Here is a 21,294-nt window from a genome sequence, read left to right on the forward strand (position 1 = left end):
ACTTGAACAAAAATTGGATGCGACTATTTGTAATGTCAAACAAGTAGAAAAAGCAACTCAAGAAGATATTAACAATTTAAAAAAGCTCACAAAAGAAATCAAACGTTTTGAGGCAACTGGAAAACGTAGCAAAAGTTTAGAAAGAATATACTCCTAATTAATGACCATCAAGCTGACATCAATTGAATCAGAAAGAGCTTTTTCTGCCGCTGGTCTATTTATGGGAAAAATTCGTTCACAATTAAGTGACAAATCAATTGGTTGCTTATGTTTTTTAAAACAATATTTTATTTTAAATAGTAATATAGATTAGCGTGCTAAGATAAATTCGTCAGAAACCACTTGTTTTTATATTAAAAATAATGCCAGGAAATCCCTGGATAAATAAGTTACACATCCGGAATCCCGGGATGCTAAAGTTGTAACATTTACATGCTAAATTATATGACAGTATTTTACATTTCTGGAAAGTTTTAAGTTATTTACATTTTCGATTCATTTTTAATAGCTTAAAGAGTGTCACAAGTTATGAACGCCACTGCCACACACACACACACACTGTGTGTGTGTGTGTGTGTGTGTGTGTGTGTGTGTGTGTGTGTGTGTGTGTGTGTGTGTGTGTGTGTGTGTGTGTGTGTGTGTGTGTGGCATAAAAGAAGCTTTTAATCATATATACAATATAATTTCAATTTAACTTGAATAAAGTAAAAAATGGTTCTTTAATAGCTTTTATTTTGCTATAATTTTTAAATTACTTATTGTTGTTGTCTGTTCAGAAAGTTAATAATGTGAGTTTATTTCCAATTTTCTTACAGATGGTGAATCTCTTTTTTCAGCTTTGTCATCAGATGAATTTGGAAAAGGTGATTAATTTTAGTTTATAGTTGCTTTTTTATATGTTCAAAGTTATGTCATTCTTTTATATTGAGGTCATATTGAGGATAGAACTTTTTTTTTTGTTTTTGATCATTGATTGGCTTCTTTATTTAACTCTCCAAAACATTGTAAGTATAAACATGAAATTTCTTTATTGACAAAACTCACCAAAACATTGTGAGTATAAACATGACAAATATATAACTCTCAAAAATATTGTGAGTATAAACTTGACAAACCTTTGAAATATAAACAAATAGTGCATTTTAAACCATGAACAAAAATATTGTGAGTATAAACATGAAAAACCTTTGAAATTTAAACAAATAGTGCATTTTAAACCATGAACATAATTGCTGCAAGGTAAAGCATAAAAGTTAGATATCCAATTCAGAAAGCAGTTGAATGATATTTTTTAGTATTTAGAAAATAGTGTTTTTTAAGTTATTAAATTAACATCAAGTTTTACTACTTGGTTTCATTTTACATGCTTTAGATCATATATATTGTAAATTTAGGTATCACTACGTATATCTACATATCTCTAGATATTTATCATTTCACTTGATATTTATCATTTATCATTTATTAAAAGGTAAAAATAAAAATAGAAATTTCTACTTTTTTTCTTCTTTGTCTGTAAAACTGTTTTATTAAAATCAACAGTTTGCAAAATTTAATGTACATTTTATGCCCTCAGTTCCACATTTGTGTGGTTTAAACAGGTTTATATAATATACCTTCTTACTAAAATATGACATTACAAAAGAATTAGAGCAATATCTAATAACTGAATGCAGAATGGAACTGAGTATTTTTATTGTGATACTAGGAAGATTATCATCTAAGGTGTATAAGCTTATCCTTATCCATATGGGGTTTTTACAGCAGAGTTTTTCTCAACAAATATGTTGCTTTCACTGTAGCAAAAGTCCTGCTCCATTATATATATATATATATATATATATATATATATATATATATATATATATATATATATATATATATATATATATATATATATATATATATATATATATACAGTACTGTGAATAACAAAATTGATGAGGAAACATGCTGGATTTGTTTGTTTATTTATTAAAACGATGTGTCATGACAACTACATCCAAAACAGGATATTCGAAGAATGCTATTACAGAAGTCATTAAAAAGTTTAGAGAAACTGGCTCCCTTGAAGATAGAAAGAAAAGTGGTAGACCTCCTAAGCTAACAAAAGATGACAATAAATGTTTAGAAACCCTATCTTTAAGAAATACAAAAAAAGCATCAACGAAGCTGGCAAAAGACATTAACACAGCAACTGGGAAAAAAGCTCTTCTTTTATTCGACAACAACTACTTAAATCAGGTACACCGATGAGTCCAAATTCGCAATTTTTGGAACAAAAGGACGCCAATATGTTTGAAAAAAAATTAAAGAAGCCTATTAGCCCGAGTGTTTAAACCCTACTATTAAACACAGAGGAGACTCTTTACAAGTTTGGGGCAGTTTATCTTTATCTGGAGTAGGTGATTTGATCAAAATAGGGGGCGACTCACCGGGTAATGTTATGTGGATATCCTAAGGCACCATGCTGTATCATCCGGAATGAGACTAATAGGTCATAATTTTATTCTGCAGCAGGACAATGACCCAAAACATTGCTCCAGAGTGGCAAAAAATTATTTAATTGAAATGGCAGAGGAAGGAGTACTGGAATTGATGAACCAGAGTCCAGTTTTGAATATAATTGAGCATATTTGGGATTACCTGGACAGAAAGAAGGTCAAACATGCTCCCCGAAATGTTGAAGAATGTTTTGAAGTACTTCAAAAAGAATGGCACAACATACCCCAGTATTTTATAACTAATTTATATGAATCTATTCCCCGTCAAATTATGGCTGGGATTGAGGCAAAAGGAGGACATAGTAAATAATAAGAGTTTTTTATGAACTTTGACATTAAAAAGTTTGTAATTGTTCCATATTTTGTGTGAAATACATGTATTTAATAAGTTTATAATTTAGAACTACAAACTTAAATATTAGAGAAGAATTTTCCGTGTTTTTTAGAAAAATGTAAGTTGTATAAAACTTATACACAGTCCTGTATATATATATATATATATATATATATATATATATATATATATATATATATATATATATATATATATATATATATATATATATATATATATTTTGGGGTATATATAGAGATTTTATGCTTACCCACTTCAAGATGGGTCTTAATTTCGAGGGCTGTATGTTTATATAAATGTTTGAACAAATATATTCTTAAAAATCATGCATAAATGAAAAGATAAAAAAAGTCGCAGAAAAAACTGATGTTTGTTCTTTATTTTATTATATTTGTCAACAACAACAAAAATATTTTGCACACAAAATTTGATTATTTAATTATTGAATTGGAAATAAATTATCATCAATAGTTATGAGTTTCCACAAAAAAATACTATGAAATTAATAAAGAAACTTCAGAATTTCTTAAAGCCAATTTCTAATTTGGTTTAAAAAAGATTTTCTAAAAACAATTGTTTAAAAATATTTTTTGTTATATATGAAAGAGCTGTCATAGAATAAAACTGCTTTGCAAGCCTAATGTTATCAGTTTTCAGCATTAGCAGCGAAAAACTCATGACATTAGTATATTTACTTTTTCTAATGTTTTTTATAAACATTAAAAAACATTCAGAATTTTTTTGCTATATTTATATTGTATTTCATAAAATTAGTATTAAAGCTTATCAACCATTCAATATGCTATGAAATAATGTAACTTTTATTAAACCTTTTCATTATTTCATAGCTTAAAATGTTGTTAAGGTTTAATATTTACTTTAATAAATTTTTAATATTTACAAAATTGAATAAAGCATGGATGTATTAAAATGTTTTTAATACATCCATGCTCCAAAGCAGAAATATTTAAAACAAAAAAAAGTTTATGTACACGGTGATACTTTTCTTTGCACGGTGATACTTTTATTTGCACGGTGATACTTTTATCTTAATGGTGATACTTTTATGTTCACAGTTATACTTTCTTGTTCATAGTTATACTTTTATGTATATTAAATTTTATTATTTATATCTTTAAAGTTTAACTTTAACAATTTACATTAAATTGTATTTAGTTTTGATTTGATTAATATATTGATATATTTAATATATTTAACAACTAGCAGCAACCAATATCTAGTTATAATTTTATGATGTATAATTACTTAATTGGATGATTAAATAAAAATGTATTAATAAATTTTTTTTTTGTTTTGTTTTCATTTATTTTTATTAAATACTTTTTTAAATAATCATATCAATAAAAGATCTTCGGTATTGCATTACCTGGGTCAAGTGATTTGCATATTCAGAGTCACCTCATAAACTTTAGATGACAATTTTACTAGTTCACAGTGCACAGTGATTTAAAAACACTTAAAATCTGGCCAAAATACAGTTTTTTGGGTAGCGTAATTTAAATAATGTTATTAGCTAACTATTTTCCACAGTTTCTTATGATTTTATCATATAAAATTAAGTACTAAATTAATAGATTTAAACGTTAATTTATGTTTAAAAGTGACTGAAAACAGCTTTTTCTATCATAAAAATTTTATCATTATTAAAACTTAATTTTCTCCCTAAATACAAAACCTTTCATTTTAATTTTCATTATATACAAAGATAATAGATGCTTTTCTCTTAATTTAATAAAATATTTGAAATATGGATTTATACATCTTATAAAAAATGCAATTTTAACAAGTTTATAGAGCTAGGACTTTTTACCTTAGGCTTCCTTCATGAAGCTAATTCTTTATTTAAAGAGAGTTTGTATCATTCTATAAGAAATTAAAAAACTTAGCTGCCTTAACTTGCCCTATTTTGAAAAAATGTGATTTTAAAAGGCTCATTTTTTAAAAAAAATTAGCAACATAAAAGCTAAGGCATAAGTACCTTTAATTTTTATGTTTTGAGAGTTTTTCCTGAACAAAGTGTTTTAATGTATATATATATATATATATATATATATATATATATATATATATATATATATATATATATATATATTGTATATATATATATATATATATTTATGCATGCAAAAGTTAATATCATTTTTCTTACACTTAGGTATAAATTAAATGTAGGGTTTACTAAACATCAACTTTATTTACTTATTGAGGAAAGAATTTAGATAGATAAAAATGAATTACTTCAAAATTTACTTTTTTATTACATTTTTTTTACAAAAAAAATTTCTCTTCCCCCTGACCATAATTAACCCTTTTTTAAAGATTTATATTCTTCTTCCGTTATCTATCTTTTACATCATAGCGCAAATTTTCAGCAATTTTGAATAAATATTTTCAAAATTATTTTAGTGGTTTTTGTTATTGCAATTGTTATAATTTAATTATACAAATCATAAAAAACAAAATTCATATTTATTGCTGAAACCTCACAAAATTTTATAGCAAGTTTTTTTCTTTAAATTTGTTTAAAAAATCTAAAAAAATAAAAAAGCATTAAAGAAAGAATACCATTCATTTTAGATAATAGAGTTCTTATAAACAAAAAAGTTCAGCATAGAGGAAAATTTTTTTTTATTGAAAAAAAAGTTTGTTTATTTTTGATATAAAGAGAATTTTTTTTTTCTAGGTTGAAGTAACTCAGGTGAACATAAAAGTCATTTTTAACATCTTTATTTGTCTTCATTCTTGAATTTTTATAGGAATTATTTTCCCTATAATTTTTAAACCCATTTCTAATTTCTTTAGCTTCTTCACTAATGCAGACCTATTGGCAAAAAATAGACTTTCTATTACTTCTGATGCATGAACTAAGATCGTCTGAAGGCTGTAAAGCATTTAAGTCATACAACCTTGAAAAGAACTTTGCAGTATCCATACTTAGTAATCAAAACTTGCTAATATTGATTCAAAATCCACTTAATATACAAGTTAGATTTATGTTTAACTTTATAATTAGTTGTTTGTTTGTTTATTTGTGTTATTTTAGCAAATTAATCTTTATTTGAGAAGCCTTTTCAAGCACTATCAGCCTCATTTGAATCTGCCACATTTTAGATAGTCAACACTAAGTCCCATTTGTTGCAAAAATTCCTTTTGTATAAAACAAAAATCAATAAAAACTTCATCTTTAGATCAGGTGGCCAGAAAATCATTCCTGTAAACTCAATCGAATATCTTGGAATTATAATTGATTCCAACCAATCGTTTGTATCCCATCTTAAGAACTGAGCTATAAAATTAAACAGATCAAATGGAATGCTGGCTAAATTTTGTCATTATGTCAATCTGTAAACACTATTAAATATATATCTGCCATTTTTGGCTCACATATATGATATGCTTGTCAAATATGGGGACAATCTTAACATTAGGCAGTTTTAAGGATAGCACATCTTCAAAATAAATCTTTAAAAATTTTCAGAATAATAAATTCAATTCTAATGTGCTTTATCTTACTTCTAAGATCCTTAAACTATGTGATCTTGTTCAATTCTTGAATTGCCAGTTTGTCTGGAATCACCTACACAAAAACCTACCTCTTACCTTCAACAATTTCTTTCCCAAAAATGTAAATAACCAATACTATCTTCGATGTATGTGTGTACTTATATATTTGTATGTAAATGTATGCATATATATGTGTATGTGTGTATGTATTTATGTTTGTATGTGTATATGTGTGTATGTATTTATGTTTGTATATGCGTATGTATGTATGTGTTTATGTATATGTATATATATGTATGTGTGTATATACATTAATATGTGTGTATGTATATATGAATCTATATCTATGTGTGAATATTATGTATGTATACAATAAAGGGGATATAAGTATATGTGTTTATTTGTATTTGTTAATGTAAGTGTGAATGTGTAATTGTATATATGTATTTGCATATGTCTATATATGTGTGTATTAGGGTGTCCCAAAAAACAACATTTTTGAAAAATATATGCAGAGACCCCCTTAATGTGTTCTATCCAATACAAAAACACTAGATTTAAAATTTTTTTGAATAAAAAATATTTTAAGGGGTCCCTCAAGACCCTCGAATATTTAATGGGTCCCTAATATTTTCAAAAAAAAAAATTTTCAAAAATATGTCAACCTAGTACTCAAATGAAGCGAAATTATATAAAAATTTCAAAAATAATATAGATTTCAAATATAGAATTTTTATTTTTGGTTTTATTACATAAAAAATTATGTTTTTTAACAAAAAACAAAAAAAAGCATTTTTTATGTATTTTTATGACAATTTTGATAAATAAGTTAAAATTTTTCCAAATTAAATATTCTTTTTGAAATTTTTATATAATTTTGCTTCATTTGAGTACCAGGTTGACATACTTTTAAAAAACTTTTTTTTTGAAAATATAGGGACCCATTAAATATTCAAGGGTTTTGAGAGACCCCTTATAATATTTTTTATTCAAAAAAATTTTAAATCTAGTGTTTTTGTATTAGATAGAACACATTAAGGGGGTCTCTGCATATATTTTTCAAAAATGTTGTTTTTTGGGACACCCTAGTGTGTATGTATGTGACTAATACTAAATTACTATTATTTTTGTTATGATTATTGCAATTAATTTTACTTTTATTTTTATTGTTATCATTTTTATTGTTATTGTTGATATTACTACCACTTTTATTATTATTAATATTATTTTTTTTTAATTATTTTTATCATTTTTTATATTTTATATCTACAACTTTTAATGTTCATTTTTTTACTGCTGTGGACGATTAATATTACTATTAACATTAACAGTATATTTATTAGCTCTTACTTGCAAGGTTTTTACTTGAGATTAGTACATGTACTATATGTAAACTTCCGTGATTGTAACAACCAGTTCAGAAATATATATTCATTGATTGTATAATCATTTTTTGATCTTCAGCACATGTGTCTACAAGGTTATAGAAATAGACTTAGCATTAGATAACTCAACACTTGTTTCTACAAGGTTAGAGATCTTATCTTTTCAAATAGTTCCTTTGATGAGTAGTAAATGAGCTTTTTCTTTTTTTAACATTAAAGTTAAACAATATAAAGTAGACAAGTTTTAACATTAAAGTTAAACAATATAAAGCAGACAAAGTTTTTGAGTCTCTATAAATAATGATTAGGCTTCTAACATAATTGGCAATCTGAAGTGGAGTGAAGCATATTAGAAACAATTTTTTATTTCAAAGCATGAAAACTAATAATACAGATTTTTTTTATATATGTTTTGATCAGTAGAGCTATCAAAATCTACTTTTTTATAAAAAGATACCAGTTCAGACTTTTTTTTAATATGTATATCTTTTTTGAAATTTTACAGCAAAGTTTTTGTATTGTTTGACCTCATAAATTTTGGAGTGATATGCTTACAGTATAGTCATTAAGAATCATATCGTTAGGTTAGTATAAAAGTTTTGATAATTTTATACTGTTATATGCAAGGTTCAAGTATGCAAAGTACATATACAAGTTTCACTGTTTTGCAATTGCAGCATTTCTTTGTTGTTAAAATGTAGCCTTGGTCATATTTAAATCTAGCATTAACAACAATGCTTCATTTCCAGAGTACAACTCTACATTCTTATTTAGATATATTTTGTTGATTGCTTTAGACTTTTCTGCTTTTCTTTATTTAGTGAAAGTTTTGAAGCAAGTAATTACTCATTTGACGAGAAACCTTTTTGGAGGTTACTAACACATTGATTTTGGAGGTTAATAACACGTTGATACTTAGTTCTTGTCAAACATTCTTAAAAGTCAGTAATTAGTAGTCGACCAGTGCTAGTGGAAGATGGAGAATTTGTAGGAGGTATAGTTATTTTATCAGCATTAAAATTGATTTTAATTATCTACCCATTCAACATTGTCCTTGATAATTTTAGATTCTTTGTGTTAAGGATGTTCCAGCATAACTTAATATGGGCTAAAAATAGTCACATTTGTTCGAACATTGTTATTGTACTGATAAAAGTACAACTTAAGCATTAGTAAATGACTGTATGATTTTGTAGCATCCCAAATAGAGGTGTTGTTACATCTTAAAGAGTTGTAAATATCAAAATATATCAAAAATAACAAATTCATAACAAAATTGTAACTTTCATTGCTTTTTTCAGTCTTGAAACTTTAAAAAGTATTAATATATAACAAAATATAACAACATAAGGTTAAAATAAGTTAGGAAAAATATTTAGATTTTTTTAGAGGTAAGACAGCAAAAATCATTAGAACACAAACAAAATTTAGTTTTTTTAAATCTATTGGTAAAAAAAATAACCATTATTTGTATTTACACAACTTTGTATAATAAATTAGTAGTTGTAAAGTGGTTATGTAATATTTGAATTTAAGTAATATATGAGTTTAAAAAGCCCACTTAAAACTTGTTTCTGCAAATAGAAAAAAAGGGTAGAAAAATTATATTGCATTTTAATCTACATACATTAAAAAACAGATTTACATAAACTAAAGTTTTTCTTATGACCTAAAAATAAGAAGTTTTTATAAGGATTTTTTAGTATTTTGTTACACTCAGTGAACACAATTAAGTGGTATTACAATTAAAACACTCAGTTCTAATCTGCAAAACATTACCTAGAAGGTTGTAAGAAAAATAACTACCCTATATCTGATACATTTTATAAATAATACAATGTTATTGTGGAAAAAAAATCAAAGTTTACATTTATGGTATACATGCACCATTTTAATTTTAGGTACTTCTCATCGTCCTATTAATTGTGCTGCAGATGTATACTCTTTTGGTATTGTTGCACTTGAGGTTTTTATATAGTTTTTATAGTTATATAGTTTTAAAGTATTATTCTTTAATTGTTTTATTTACTAATTTAATTTTGAACAGTTTTTATAGGTTTATTTTGATAAATACTTTTTTTGTGCTTTCTTGCCTTTGTCTTTATGTCCCTTATTTGTCTTGGTCTTCTGGTCTCCTTATTTGTCTTCTGGTGTTTTATGTTAAAACTCTTTTCTTTTTTTCTTTTTTTTTTTTTGTTACCCTAACATATATTATAAAGCTAGTTTATAGAATTTTAAAAAAATTTGTAATTTTTTTTATTTTAAAGATGGCAACGCTACATTGGGTAGAAAAAACATGTACGGTTACACCAGAAATGATTAAGTTAGCCCTTGACAGTTTGGAAGATTCGACCCAAAGGGTTAGGAGTATATTATATTGTTGTATGTTTTTATATTTTCATTTTTTATATGTTTTTATATCTTCGTATATTTTTTATTATTTTTATATATGTTTTCAATAATTTTATATATATATATATATTTTTAATTTGTATTTTTATATATTTATTAATGCTCTGTATATATATATATTATATTTTATTATATTTTTATTATTATTTATTATATCTTTGTTATGAATTATATATATATATATATATATATATTTTATTAATAGATTTTTTATATTGATTAGTTATTATTTATTCTTCTCAATTCAATTAATTTAATAACAATTTTATTTTTTAAGCTGAAGTTAAAAAAAGTTTTGAATAATTTTTATAGAAAAATTTTCTTTTTATAAAGAGTGTTCAGTCATGAAAGCGTGTACTACTATAGTTATAAAAGGTGTACAATGATAAAATTCAAATCAAATAACCATTAAATGTTTTACTTTTTGGAGCATATTGGATTTCATTTGCTTTATTCCATTGAATCATTATTCAGTAGTGGTGTAGTGGTAGAACGTTCACTACATAAGCGAGGCGTTCCAAGTTTGATCCCCGCCATGTCCCTGGTATTACCACACTCAACTTGTTTCTTAGCACAGCGGCTTTTTTTATTGAGGTTTTTGTTTTGGAGTTATAGGGTTGAGAGAGGACTATAACCACAATAAAGTAGCCTTGTCTGTAGTGGCCTTCTTGGTCTCCACCTTCTTGGGGAGGAGAGTTTACTTTTTAAAAAAATCATGGGAGTAGTACATATAGTCAAATTAGGCCAGGACAGCAGTTAAAACATTAATTTTATTGAAGCAAAAGCATAAATGAAGACTTTTTGAAGTTTATACGAACAATCGTTAACATTTGTAAAAATGCACAGTTGAAGGATGTAGTCTTCATGTTTTGAAGATGTGAAGTTGAAGGATTTAGGAGAAACTAGAAAAGAGTGACTCATACTAATAAAACTTTTTTGAAAAATAAAAGGTACATCTGGAATTGAGCAGGCTGTAAAACTGTTCCAACACAAATACTAGCATATGACTGGAACAACATACAGGGGCGTGGTGGCTCTAAAAAGCCCATGCCAGATTTTTATTAAAAGGGTTATATATGCTGGATTTTACCATATACTCTTGATGTAAAGGCCCATACGAAAAAATATATATGTACATACATATACATATATATATATATATATATATATATATATATATATATATATAATATATATATATATATATGTGTGTGTGTATATATATATATATATATGTATATATATATATATATATATATGTATATATATATATATGTATATATATATATATATGTATATATATATATATATATATATATATATATATATATATATATATATATATATATATATATATATATGTATATATATATGTATATATATATATATGTATATATATATATATATGTATATATATATATATATATATATATATATGTATATATATATATATGTATATATATATATATATATATATATATATATATATATGTGTATATATATATATATATATGTATATATATACAGTAGTGGCCAAAAAATTAAGGCAGACTACGTTTTTTAAACTTTTTTAACTTATTGTTTATTTATGGCGTTATTACCTTGGATACAAATAATTTTTTTATTATATTTTGATTTTTGAAGATATTTATTTCACACCATCAGGTTGCCATAGTTGTGATATTATGGGTAAAAAGCGTGATATTAATAACTTTGTTAAAGGTAAAATGAATAAAACTCAAAATATACTCAAAGTAGTATAGCAAAACAATTAAAAATATCAAGATGTGCCGTGCAAAATGCTTTACGTGTGCAAGACTATTCAAATCGCAAAGTGTGGTAGAAAACGTGTAAGTACATCACGAGAAGACCGTTTTTTAAATAATGTTATTAATAATGAGCCCCACACAACATCTGCAAGGTTATCACAACTTGCTATGGAAAGGGACTTACTATTAGTTCGAGAACAATTAGAAGAAGGTTGTGTTATGACTTTGGTCTAGTTGCAAGAAGACCAGCTAAAAAATCTTTATTAACTCAATCTCAATTACAAGCTAGGATTAAATTTTGCATGAGTTTGATGACACAAGACACCAGAATGGTGGGAATGCGTAATGTTTACAGACACAAGTACGTTTTAACAAATTAAAAGCACGGGCTATAAATATGTAAGAAGACCTGTGGGTGAATGCCTGAATCCAAAGTATACCATAAAAACAGTAAAACATCCTCCATTAGTCATGGTATGGGGAGCAATCACAGCGCAAGGCCGATGCGGGTTGCACATCTTTAAAAAAGGTGAAAAAGTCAGTGCACAAAAGTATCTAAGTGTATTGAAAGACAAAGTGAAACTGCACATGGAAATTACTAAAGCCAGCATTTTCCAGCAAGATTCAGCACCTTGTCATACAGCTAAAACAGTTAAGAAGTGGTTTACTGATGATAAAATTAAATTATTATCTAATTGGCCCTCAAGTTCAACCGATCTTAATGTTATCGAAAATTGCTAGAATATAATGAAGCAGAAAGTTTCAGCACATCAGCCAAGATCTAAAGAACATCTTCAAAATTTTTGCTCTTTCATAACATTGTGTCAATGAAAGAGCCACCTCTGTGCCATGAATAAGCTGTAGCTTTTTTCGAACAACTATCAGCCGTAACTTTTTTTTGAACACTATCAAGTCTTTTAAAAATATTAAACTGTTAAATAGACTTCTAAAAATCAGACTGTACATAAAGTTTTATAACTCTGTGATAATCAATGATAAAACAAATGATAAAACAGCTTTAATAATAGTTTTACAAATTATTCAAAATCAAAATATTAAATGAAAGTGAGAATAATAAAATAACATAATAATAAAAATACATAATAATATAATAAATACATAATAGAATATAATAAAATGAATCAAACAATACAAAAAAAGTTTTAAAAAATTATTTAAACTTTAAAAAAATAAATGACTTTTTCAGAACTTTGACTTTTAAAAATTTTATTAAATATTATTTTAAATTCAAACGGAGCTATGTTTTTCAACTTCACGGAAAGTCATTAACACAACTAATTTCGATAGAATAAGCTCAATGAAGCATTACGAAAAATATATAAAGTCGTTAAAGCGCAAAACAAATATTTAAGTATAAAAAAAAGTAAATAAAAAAGTCGGCTTATTCATAGCATAAACAGTCGGCTCTTTCAAAAAATTGTTTGCTTAAATACATAATCTTAAATTAAACAATTTTGACAAAAGCTTTAATCTAATATTTTTTGTGTAAATGAAGGGCAAATATATATATAAGAATTCAGCATGTTTCTTTTATCAAATAAAACATTACAATTAATCTTAAAAATAAATAAGTAAACCACCAAAAAATTACTTTTCATTTTCAAAATCTTTACTAAAATAAATAGCGTCGTGCTCCCTCACGACGCTATTTATTTTAGTAGAACTGTACATTTTTTGTGGGTTACAGGTATCCAGTGTTGCCACACAAAGAGTTAAATACAATAAGGATCGGATGCCAGTAAGTTAGAAATAATGGTATTGGCTCCTTCAAAACCTGGCTCTTTCATGCACACTCTCCCCTACTATGTTACTATGCTGTTATTTTAGACTACTATGTTACTATGCTGTTATTTTAGAGGAAATCCCTTCAGATGAGATTGTTAATATATTTGCAGCAGGAAGCCATAAACGATGCCGCCTTTTACTCGAATAGTTTTTTTTAAATATATATTGTATATTTAAATATGTATTCCTTTTTTTAATCTGTCTGAGGACAGATTAAAAAACGGAAACTGTATAAAAATAAAAAACTTTATTTATTATAAAACAAGTTAGATCTGTATAAAAATAAAAAACTTTATTTATTATAAAACAAGTTTCGAAACGTTACAAAAATGCAAAACATGAGTTCGATACTTATTTATATAAAACTTAATTTAAAATTTAACACCAAAACATTTTTCTTAAAATGAATTAAAACGCAATACAATTACTATTAATTGTATTGCGTTTTAATATAGTAATTGTATTGTGATTTAATTCATTTAAGAAAAATGTTTTAAGGATAAATTTTTAAATGAAGTTAATTTAAATCTAACAATAATAATAGCTATTATTATTGTTGGGTCTGCGGATTTATTTAAGTTTATTTTGTCAAGATTACGATTGTTAAAAACCGCTTTTGGGTTCATAATTTTTCTTATGAAAAAAATATCATAATACGTTTTAAAACATCGACTTTGTTTTCAGAGCAATATTATTATTATGCAAAATACTAATATAATTGCGCTCAAAGTTAAAGACTTTATATCAAGTGATTAATAAAATTTAATTTGTGCAAACAGAAATATTGTAAATGATTGTGGAATTTCTATAAAATGTAGAAAAAATTAAAATTTGCCAATCGGCCCATATTTAGATGAAAAGTGAAAAGCCCATGCGGGAGTCCCGCATAGCCTCTAGGGCCACCACTCCTCTGACAACATATTCAAAGACGTTTTGGTGAATGATAACTACTTGGTCCTCAATGGCAAATACAATGAGACAAATGATTAATACATCCCATCAACTACAAAACTGTTTATTTAAAAAAAAGAACTGCGGAACATTCGAGAGGTTAAAGAGGCAGTTAGAAAGAAAAGAATACTCTGGAGAAAGTTTTTTAAAGCAGGCAGCAAATCTCATGAAGCAATTTTAAAAAATTGAGTCACATGTTAAAACATGACCAAGATAAAAACCAGTAAACAAAGCATATGAAAAAGAAATTCCCCATCAATTTAAATCAGTTTCTCTACTACTGATTTACATGAACATTTAAGGCATAATGAAATGGTGAAAAAGTTGATAAGATCCTTAGTAAGTAATAAATATAAAATTACCAAAAATGGAGATAGAAACTGCTCACATAATAAATGAATATTTAAAAGCTGTATTTATCACTTATACAGATAAGCGAATGCCAGAATTAAAAAATCAGACTGAAGTAGAAATTAATAAACTGTCAATAAAATAATTATATGTCCAAGTAAAACTCGAAAACCTAAATCCAAAGGGTTTGATGAATTGCACCCCCATGTGTAAAAAACTGATTCTCTGCTTTTGCTGTGCCACCTATATTCATATTCCAAAAATCTTACATAAACCAACAACAGAGGGTAATAATCGGTAATCATAAATCAAAGTCACAAGTGGTGTTCCACAGGGTTCATTGCTTGGACCTCTATTATTTATACTTTATATAAACAATCTACCAGACAGTATAGCATATCCAATTAAGGTATATGCTGAAGACAGCAAGATTTAATAAATCTTACTGTGACATGATGAAGTAGTATGTTGGTCCAAATGGCTCATAAAATTGAATGTGGAAAAATGCACAGTGATGTTGTGGTTTACTAAAGTTTAATTAATGTGAATTTTAATCTTATTTACATGCGTATATGCGTGCATGTGTGTGTGTATACATTTCTTAATTATATAGATATTATATCATTAATTTTTGAATTCAGGAGTTTATTGAAAAATGTCTTCAAAAAAGTCCTGAAAACAGACCAACTGTTCACCAACTACTTATGCATCCAATCTTGCTTGAGGTATTTTCAAAATATTAATTGAGGTATATAAAAAATTGTAATTAAAAATAAAATATAAATGTAAATAATAAAAATGTAACTATTTTATTAAATGTTTATAATAAATTAAATTAAAAGTATAAAGTTTTTTAATGCAATTTTCAACTTGTATTATATGCTTACTTGATTTGTTTTGTTGATTAGGTGTATTCATTGAAACTTTTAGCTGCACATGCACTTTCTGAAGCAGATTATGGTATATTTCATCTTATAAATTTTAGTTTTTAAGTAGTTATAGTTATCTTCTATAGCTGATTTAGATAAGTCAATCTTCATATTGAGACTGCTAATTGATAAAATAAGTTTATATTTTTTCAATTGCATTAGTCTCCTTTCATATATAGAGACCAAACCGAAACTGCAAATTCAAGAAGTGGGCAAGTGAATGTTAAATAAAAAGATCAAAGACCATAATGCACCACAATGCATTATGGTTCCACCATAAAAAGTACAACTTCATGATGCACACTAAATAAGAATAAGATAGAAGAAGAATTTTATAGAAGAAAGTTCATTGTAGTTGTCAAGTTGTTTAAAAAGTTTTTTTTAAGTTTTTTAGAATGATTAAATTAAACTTTAAAATTTTTTCAATATTTACAACATTTTGATGTTTGTTTAATTCTTATGCCATTATAATAAAAATCTTTTCGGTGTGCTGGCACTTTTTTTTTTCGAAAAAAATTTGGATGGCATAACATTAAAAACTAATTAAAATTTGAACAGTAAAACTCTTTGAAAGCATAACAAACAATATATCTATAGAAAGCTAATCAAATGAATTTTTTAATTAAATAAGTTTTTAGCACGCCTCATTTAACAAAAAAAAATATAAAACAAAACTCATTTAATACATACACTCATTTGTATATAATGTACATACACTCATTTAATGTACATATAGCTCATTTAAAATACAAAACAAAACTCATTAAATGAATGTTTTTCTTCAAAAGACTTTTGTAATTACTTAGCTAAATATTTATACACTTCTAAAAGTTAAATTTTACAGTGTTAACGCTGCTTTATTTTAGAACTAAGTTTAAAGAAATTTTATAAGAGATTTCTCAAGATTTTTTTACTTTGTCAAGTGATAACTTTCTATAACTACATGATATGGTTCTTATTTGTTCTTGATTATGTAGAGATTTAATTAGACTTTAAGAACAAACAAATTATGTGTCTAGAATTAAAATTTATATACAAAAAAGGATTAATTGTGAAGCATATCAGCTGAAAAGCTGCTACCAGCGGCTTGCTGTAAAAAAAAGCTGCTACCAGCGGCTTGCTGTAAACACTTAGAAAAAGTAACAGCTGGCACCATTATGTTCTGATGCACTGTTTGTTTGTTTTTTTCTGAAATCTGAAAAGGTCATGGCTCAACATTTCTTTTTTGATGTCAATATTAATCCTAAGTAAAAAAATGTTTTTCCTATAATATTAATCATTTTGTGGTTTGTTCACAATTTTGCCTACATCATGGTTCCTAATACTACTACCATGTTTACATTTCTCTTAATTTTACCTAGAGTTTCTTTTTTAGTTTGTAAAAACAAAATACTTTAATAAATATTTTTTTTTTAAATAAATGTTTTATTTATATAAATTTTAATATTTAGTTTTGATGCATTTCAACAGATTTTCTTCACTTAAAAAACTTAAATTTTTAGATTTTTTAAAAGCAAATCAAACAATAAACATGTAACCATGACCAGTAACCATGTGTAATGGAAACATGGTTACTGGTCTGCTATTTGCTGACCACTAATTTAATAAAATATCTAATAAAAATTTATGCTAATTGTTTTTTTTGTTGTTTTTTTTTAATGTCTATGAATCTAATTTAGTAAAAAGTCTGCAGGAATTTATGGGTAGAGATCCTGACAGGGTCATGGCTGAAATAGTATCACCTGGCAACCATGCAAATGTTTTATGGTTGTAAGTCTTATCTTTTTTTTAATTTATATGTTTGATTTTTATATCAACAACATCGGTCATGCTTAAGCTCATTAAGTTATACAAATTTATGTGGTGCAATCTTATTAATTTAAGATTTCTGCTAATGTTCTACTATACTTACATGTATATGTAAGTGTATATATATATATACTAAAGTAAATACTTTTATGTTATCATGTATAATTTTGTATACTTAATAGGGTGCTCATAAGATAAACTAGAACCATAAAGTATATATGTTACTGTTACCTACAGTACCAGGAATTAGCTGAATTGGGAATATTTATAATATAATATTAATACTCAGAGTTTTATGTGTTCCTACAATCATTAGGTAAGTACTAAAAATTATGTAATTTTAATATATATATATATATATATATATATATATATATATATATGTATATGTATATGTATATATATATATATATATATATATATATATATATATATATATATATATATATATATATATATATATATATTAGGGTTATGACTTTTTTTCAACCCCATGCTCCTGTACTGTAGGTTGATGAACTTTTACCTAAAAAGCACGAAATGAACTATTTTTTGCATATTTTTTTGAAAAAAGTTTACCCCGCCATTAAAAAATCGATTTTGACATAAAATGGCGGGGTGAATCTTTTTTCAAAAGATATGCAAATAATAGTTCATTTCATGAACTATTATTTGCATATCTATGTTCAATTTATTTAAAATATATTTAAAATAAATACATATGAAAATTTTTACTCTGTATTTATAGAGCTCGATCTATTAGAATTCTTAAAAAATACGTTTAAACATATTTATATATGCCTCGATATTTATATAATAAAATATTTGTACATGCTTAGTTATTATAAATTTTATTATTTTTTGAAGTTTGCAAAACTCTTTATATTAGAAATTCAAAAGTAAAACCATTTGAAGTTGAAAAGTTTTTAGAAGAAATTAGGTGAGATTTTTTTTGTAAATATTTATTTTTAAACTGTTTATGTTTATAACTATGTTCAAATAAAGATATATATAGTTATAGTATATTAATTTTTCATATTTAGATAAAAAGTAGTTAACTTATTTTATCGCTTGTGGTTTTGGTCATAATTATTAATATAAATTTACCAAAAAAAATTAATGTTAAAACGGGGTAGCTTTGAAATTTTTATAGAATTTTGTATTCAATTAAAATAACTTGAAGTTTATCCACAGAGTAAAATTCACATCCACAGAGTAAATTTTTCAAATTTACTGGCCAGTAATTTTCAAATTATACCGGTAAATTTTACTAGTCACGTTTTACTAAAGTTATATTTTACTTTAAAGTTAAATATAAACTTTGAAATATTTTTAACAGTTTTAATAACAGTTAATTAAATATGAAAATCTATATTTAGGTAAATATATTTTGTCGCTCCCGTTAGAGTTAAATAACCTTTCTGTTTATCAAAGAGATTTTTCTTATTCTCCTGTTGAGTTTTTTGCTTCGTCTAATTTTTTATAGTTTAAGTATCATTTCCTTTTAACTAATCGCATTTCAAGTAACTTTTGTTAGACTTAATATTTCATTAACGCATTTATATACAAAAAATAAACTCAAATAAAAAGCAAATTAATAATGTCGCCGCGTGATATCTTACTCTGCACTAATGCAGAAAGTGATTTCTGTTGTAAGCAAGTTTTGCTGAAACATCCTTTTTAGAGTGGGTTTATACATCCTTTTTAGAGTGGGTTTATACATTTTTATTTCTATGGTTATTATTATTATTATTTTGTTATTCTATAGTTTATTAACTTTGATAAATTCTCCTAAATGCATTTAAATCCTTTCAAAAAGATAAAGTATTTACATTATTTATTTAAAACGGCGATATGATTAATTTAGTAGAAAATCATTCAACTAAATTTTTTGAGTTCGTTGATAATCTTCAATTAATTGAGGGATTTTTAAAGAATAGTTTTCGTATGATTTTTTTTTCAATTATGTTTTAAATAAGAATTGTTTAAAATTAGAACTGGCTTGTATCCTTTAACGGGTATGGAATCCAGAAAGAAGAAAACTGAGATAAGACCTCAGTTAAATCCATCTCGCCCTAAATCTCCGGAGGATAATAATAATAATCAAGGAAACGAGGACGATGAAAACAAGCCAGAAACTAGATTGGTAGTTAATTTGTATATTTACTTCTAAATATACATTTTTTTGTTTGATATATATATATATATATATATATATATATATATATATATATATATATATATATATATATATATATATATATATATATATATTTGTGTGTTTATTTTATATTTGTTAAAAGATTATACAAATTTCTTGCGCTGTTAAACTACAAGACGAAGAAAAACATCTTACACTTACATTACGTTTTGAAGATAAAATGAATAGACAGCTTTCATGTAAAGTCAGCCAAAATGAAACAAGTATGGATCTCGCATGTGAGCTTGTAAAATATGGTCTTATAAATGAGGTATTTTCAGATATTATTTAATATCAATTACTGTACTTTATGATTCTTTTTTCTTTAACATTTAGTTAACTATTTTTATGCAGAATGACTGTGATCAAGTTGCTAACAAAATCGAGGAATGTTTGCACCCGTCGTGAGGAATGCTGGCAACCATCTTAGGGAGCAAATTAAAATATTTATAAACATTTGATAGGGCGTTGTTATCACTCTTACCACTATATCGCTATCTTCATTATTCAAGCTTGATATTACCCAAATGAACTTTTCTCATAATATCCAGGAAGTCATTTTTTATTTATGCCTGGTTATTTTACGTCTGTGTTCCCATATTTTTGCCTGTAACCTGTTATATTTGCAATAAATCAATTTATTTATATTTTTATTGTTAAATATTTTTATTAATTACAAATATTTTTATTTTTCTTTAAATATTAAATATGCAAAATAATTTATGCGTTATAAATAGACGTTAAATTTGTAAATTTTAGATATGTAAATATGATATTGTTATGTAAATAATATGAAACAAAAACCCAAAACGAGTTGTTTGTTTTTACTTTTTTTTAATTTTCTTGCATTCAATTGTCTTTTATTTAGAAAATAAAATACATTTAGATGACTTAGCGCCAAACCAGCCTATACAACGAATATGTTGAAATGAGATAATTTGACGCAAAGTTTAAAAGTCTTTAACAAAAGCTACTAAACTGAAAAATTAAAAGTAATTGCAGTTCAGTGCGCTTAAAAATTTTAATTATAGTATTTTAATGTTTGCAAAGAAACACTACATCAATCATTTTTTAATATAAAGTAATTTTTTTCAACTTTGTTGTAAAGACTGGTTTGGCGCTTAATCATCCATTTGTCCTAATAATATCATCTCGCTAATTTATCGAAAAAAAATTTAACTTGTCGCAAAACAAAGGTTCAAAACCAACTTTTGTCCTTTGAAAAATAATGCTTTAAAAATAATTAAAAAGACAAAACGTATCAAACAATTTTTCTTTTTTTTCTTTTTTTTGCCATT

The 21,294-nt window shown here is 25.4% G+C and overlaps 1 protein-coding gene across 1 annotated transcript in view; it reads left to right on the forward strand.

The window, feature by feature from the left end:
* LOC100210041 (nuclear receptor-binding protein) overlaps positions 1–20,806 on the forward strand; it is a 66,763-nt gene extending 45,957 nt beyond the window's left edge. Inside the window, exons 9-18 of the mRNA XM_065816754.1 lie at positions 816–863; positions 9,671–9,735; positions 10,037–10,129; positions 15,700–15,783; positions 15,967–16,018; positions 17,667–17,757; positions 18,686–18,736; positions 19,792–19,942; positions 20,100–20,267; positions 20,351–20,806. Coding sequence (XP_065672826.1) covers positions 816–863; positions 9,671–9,735; positions 10,037–10,129; positions 15,700–15,783; positions 15,967–16,018; positions 17,667–17,757; positions 18,686–18,736; positions 19,792–19,942; positions 20,100–20,267; positions 20,351–20,404 — 857 coding nt within the window. The 3' untranslated portion in view covers positions 20,405–20,806. The remainder of the gene's footprint in view (positions 1–815; positions 864–9,670; positions 9,736–10,036; positions 10,130–15,699; positions 15,784–15,966; positions 16,019–17,666; positions 17,758–18,685; positions 18,737–19,791; positions 19,943–20,099; positions 20,268–20,350) is intronic.
* Positions 20,807–21,294: the final 488 nt, after the last annotated feature.

The sequence above is a fragment of the Hydra vulgaris genome, chromosome 13 (assembly GCF_038396675.1).
Source record: "Hydra vulgaris chromosome 13, alternate assembly HydraT2T_AEP".
NCBI lineage: Eukaryota > Metazoa > Cnidaria > Hydrozoa > Anthoathecata > Hydridae > Hydra > Hydra vulgaris.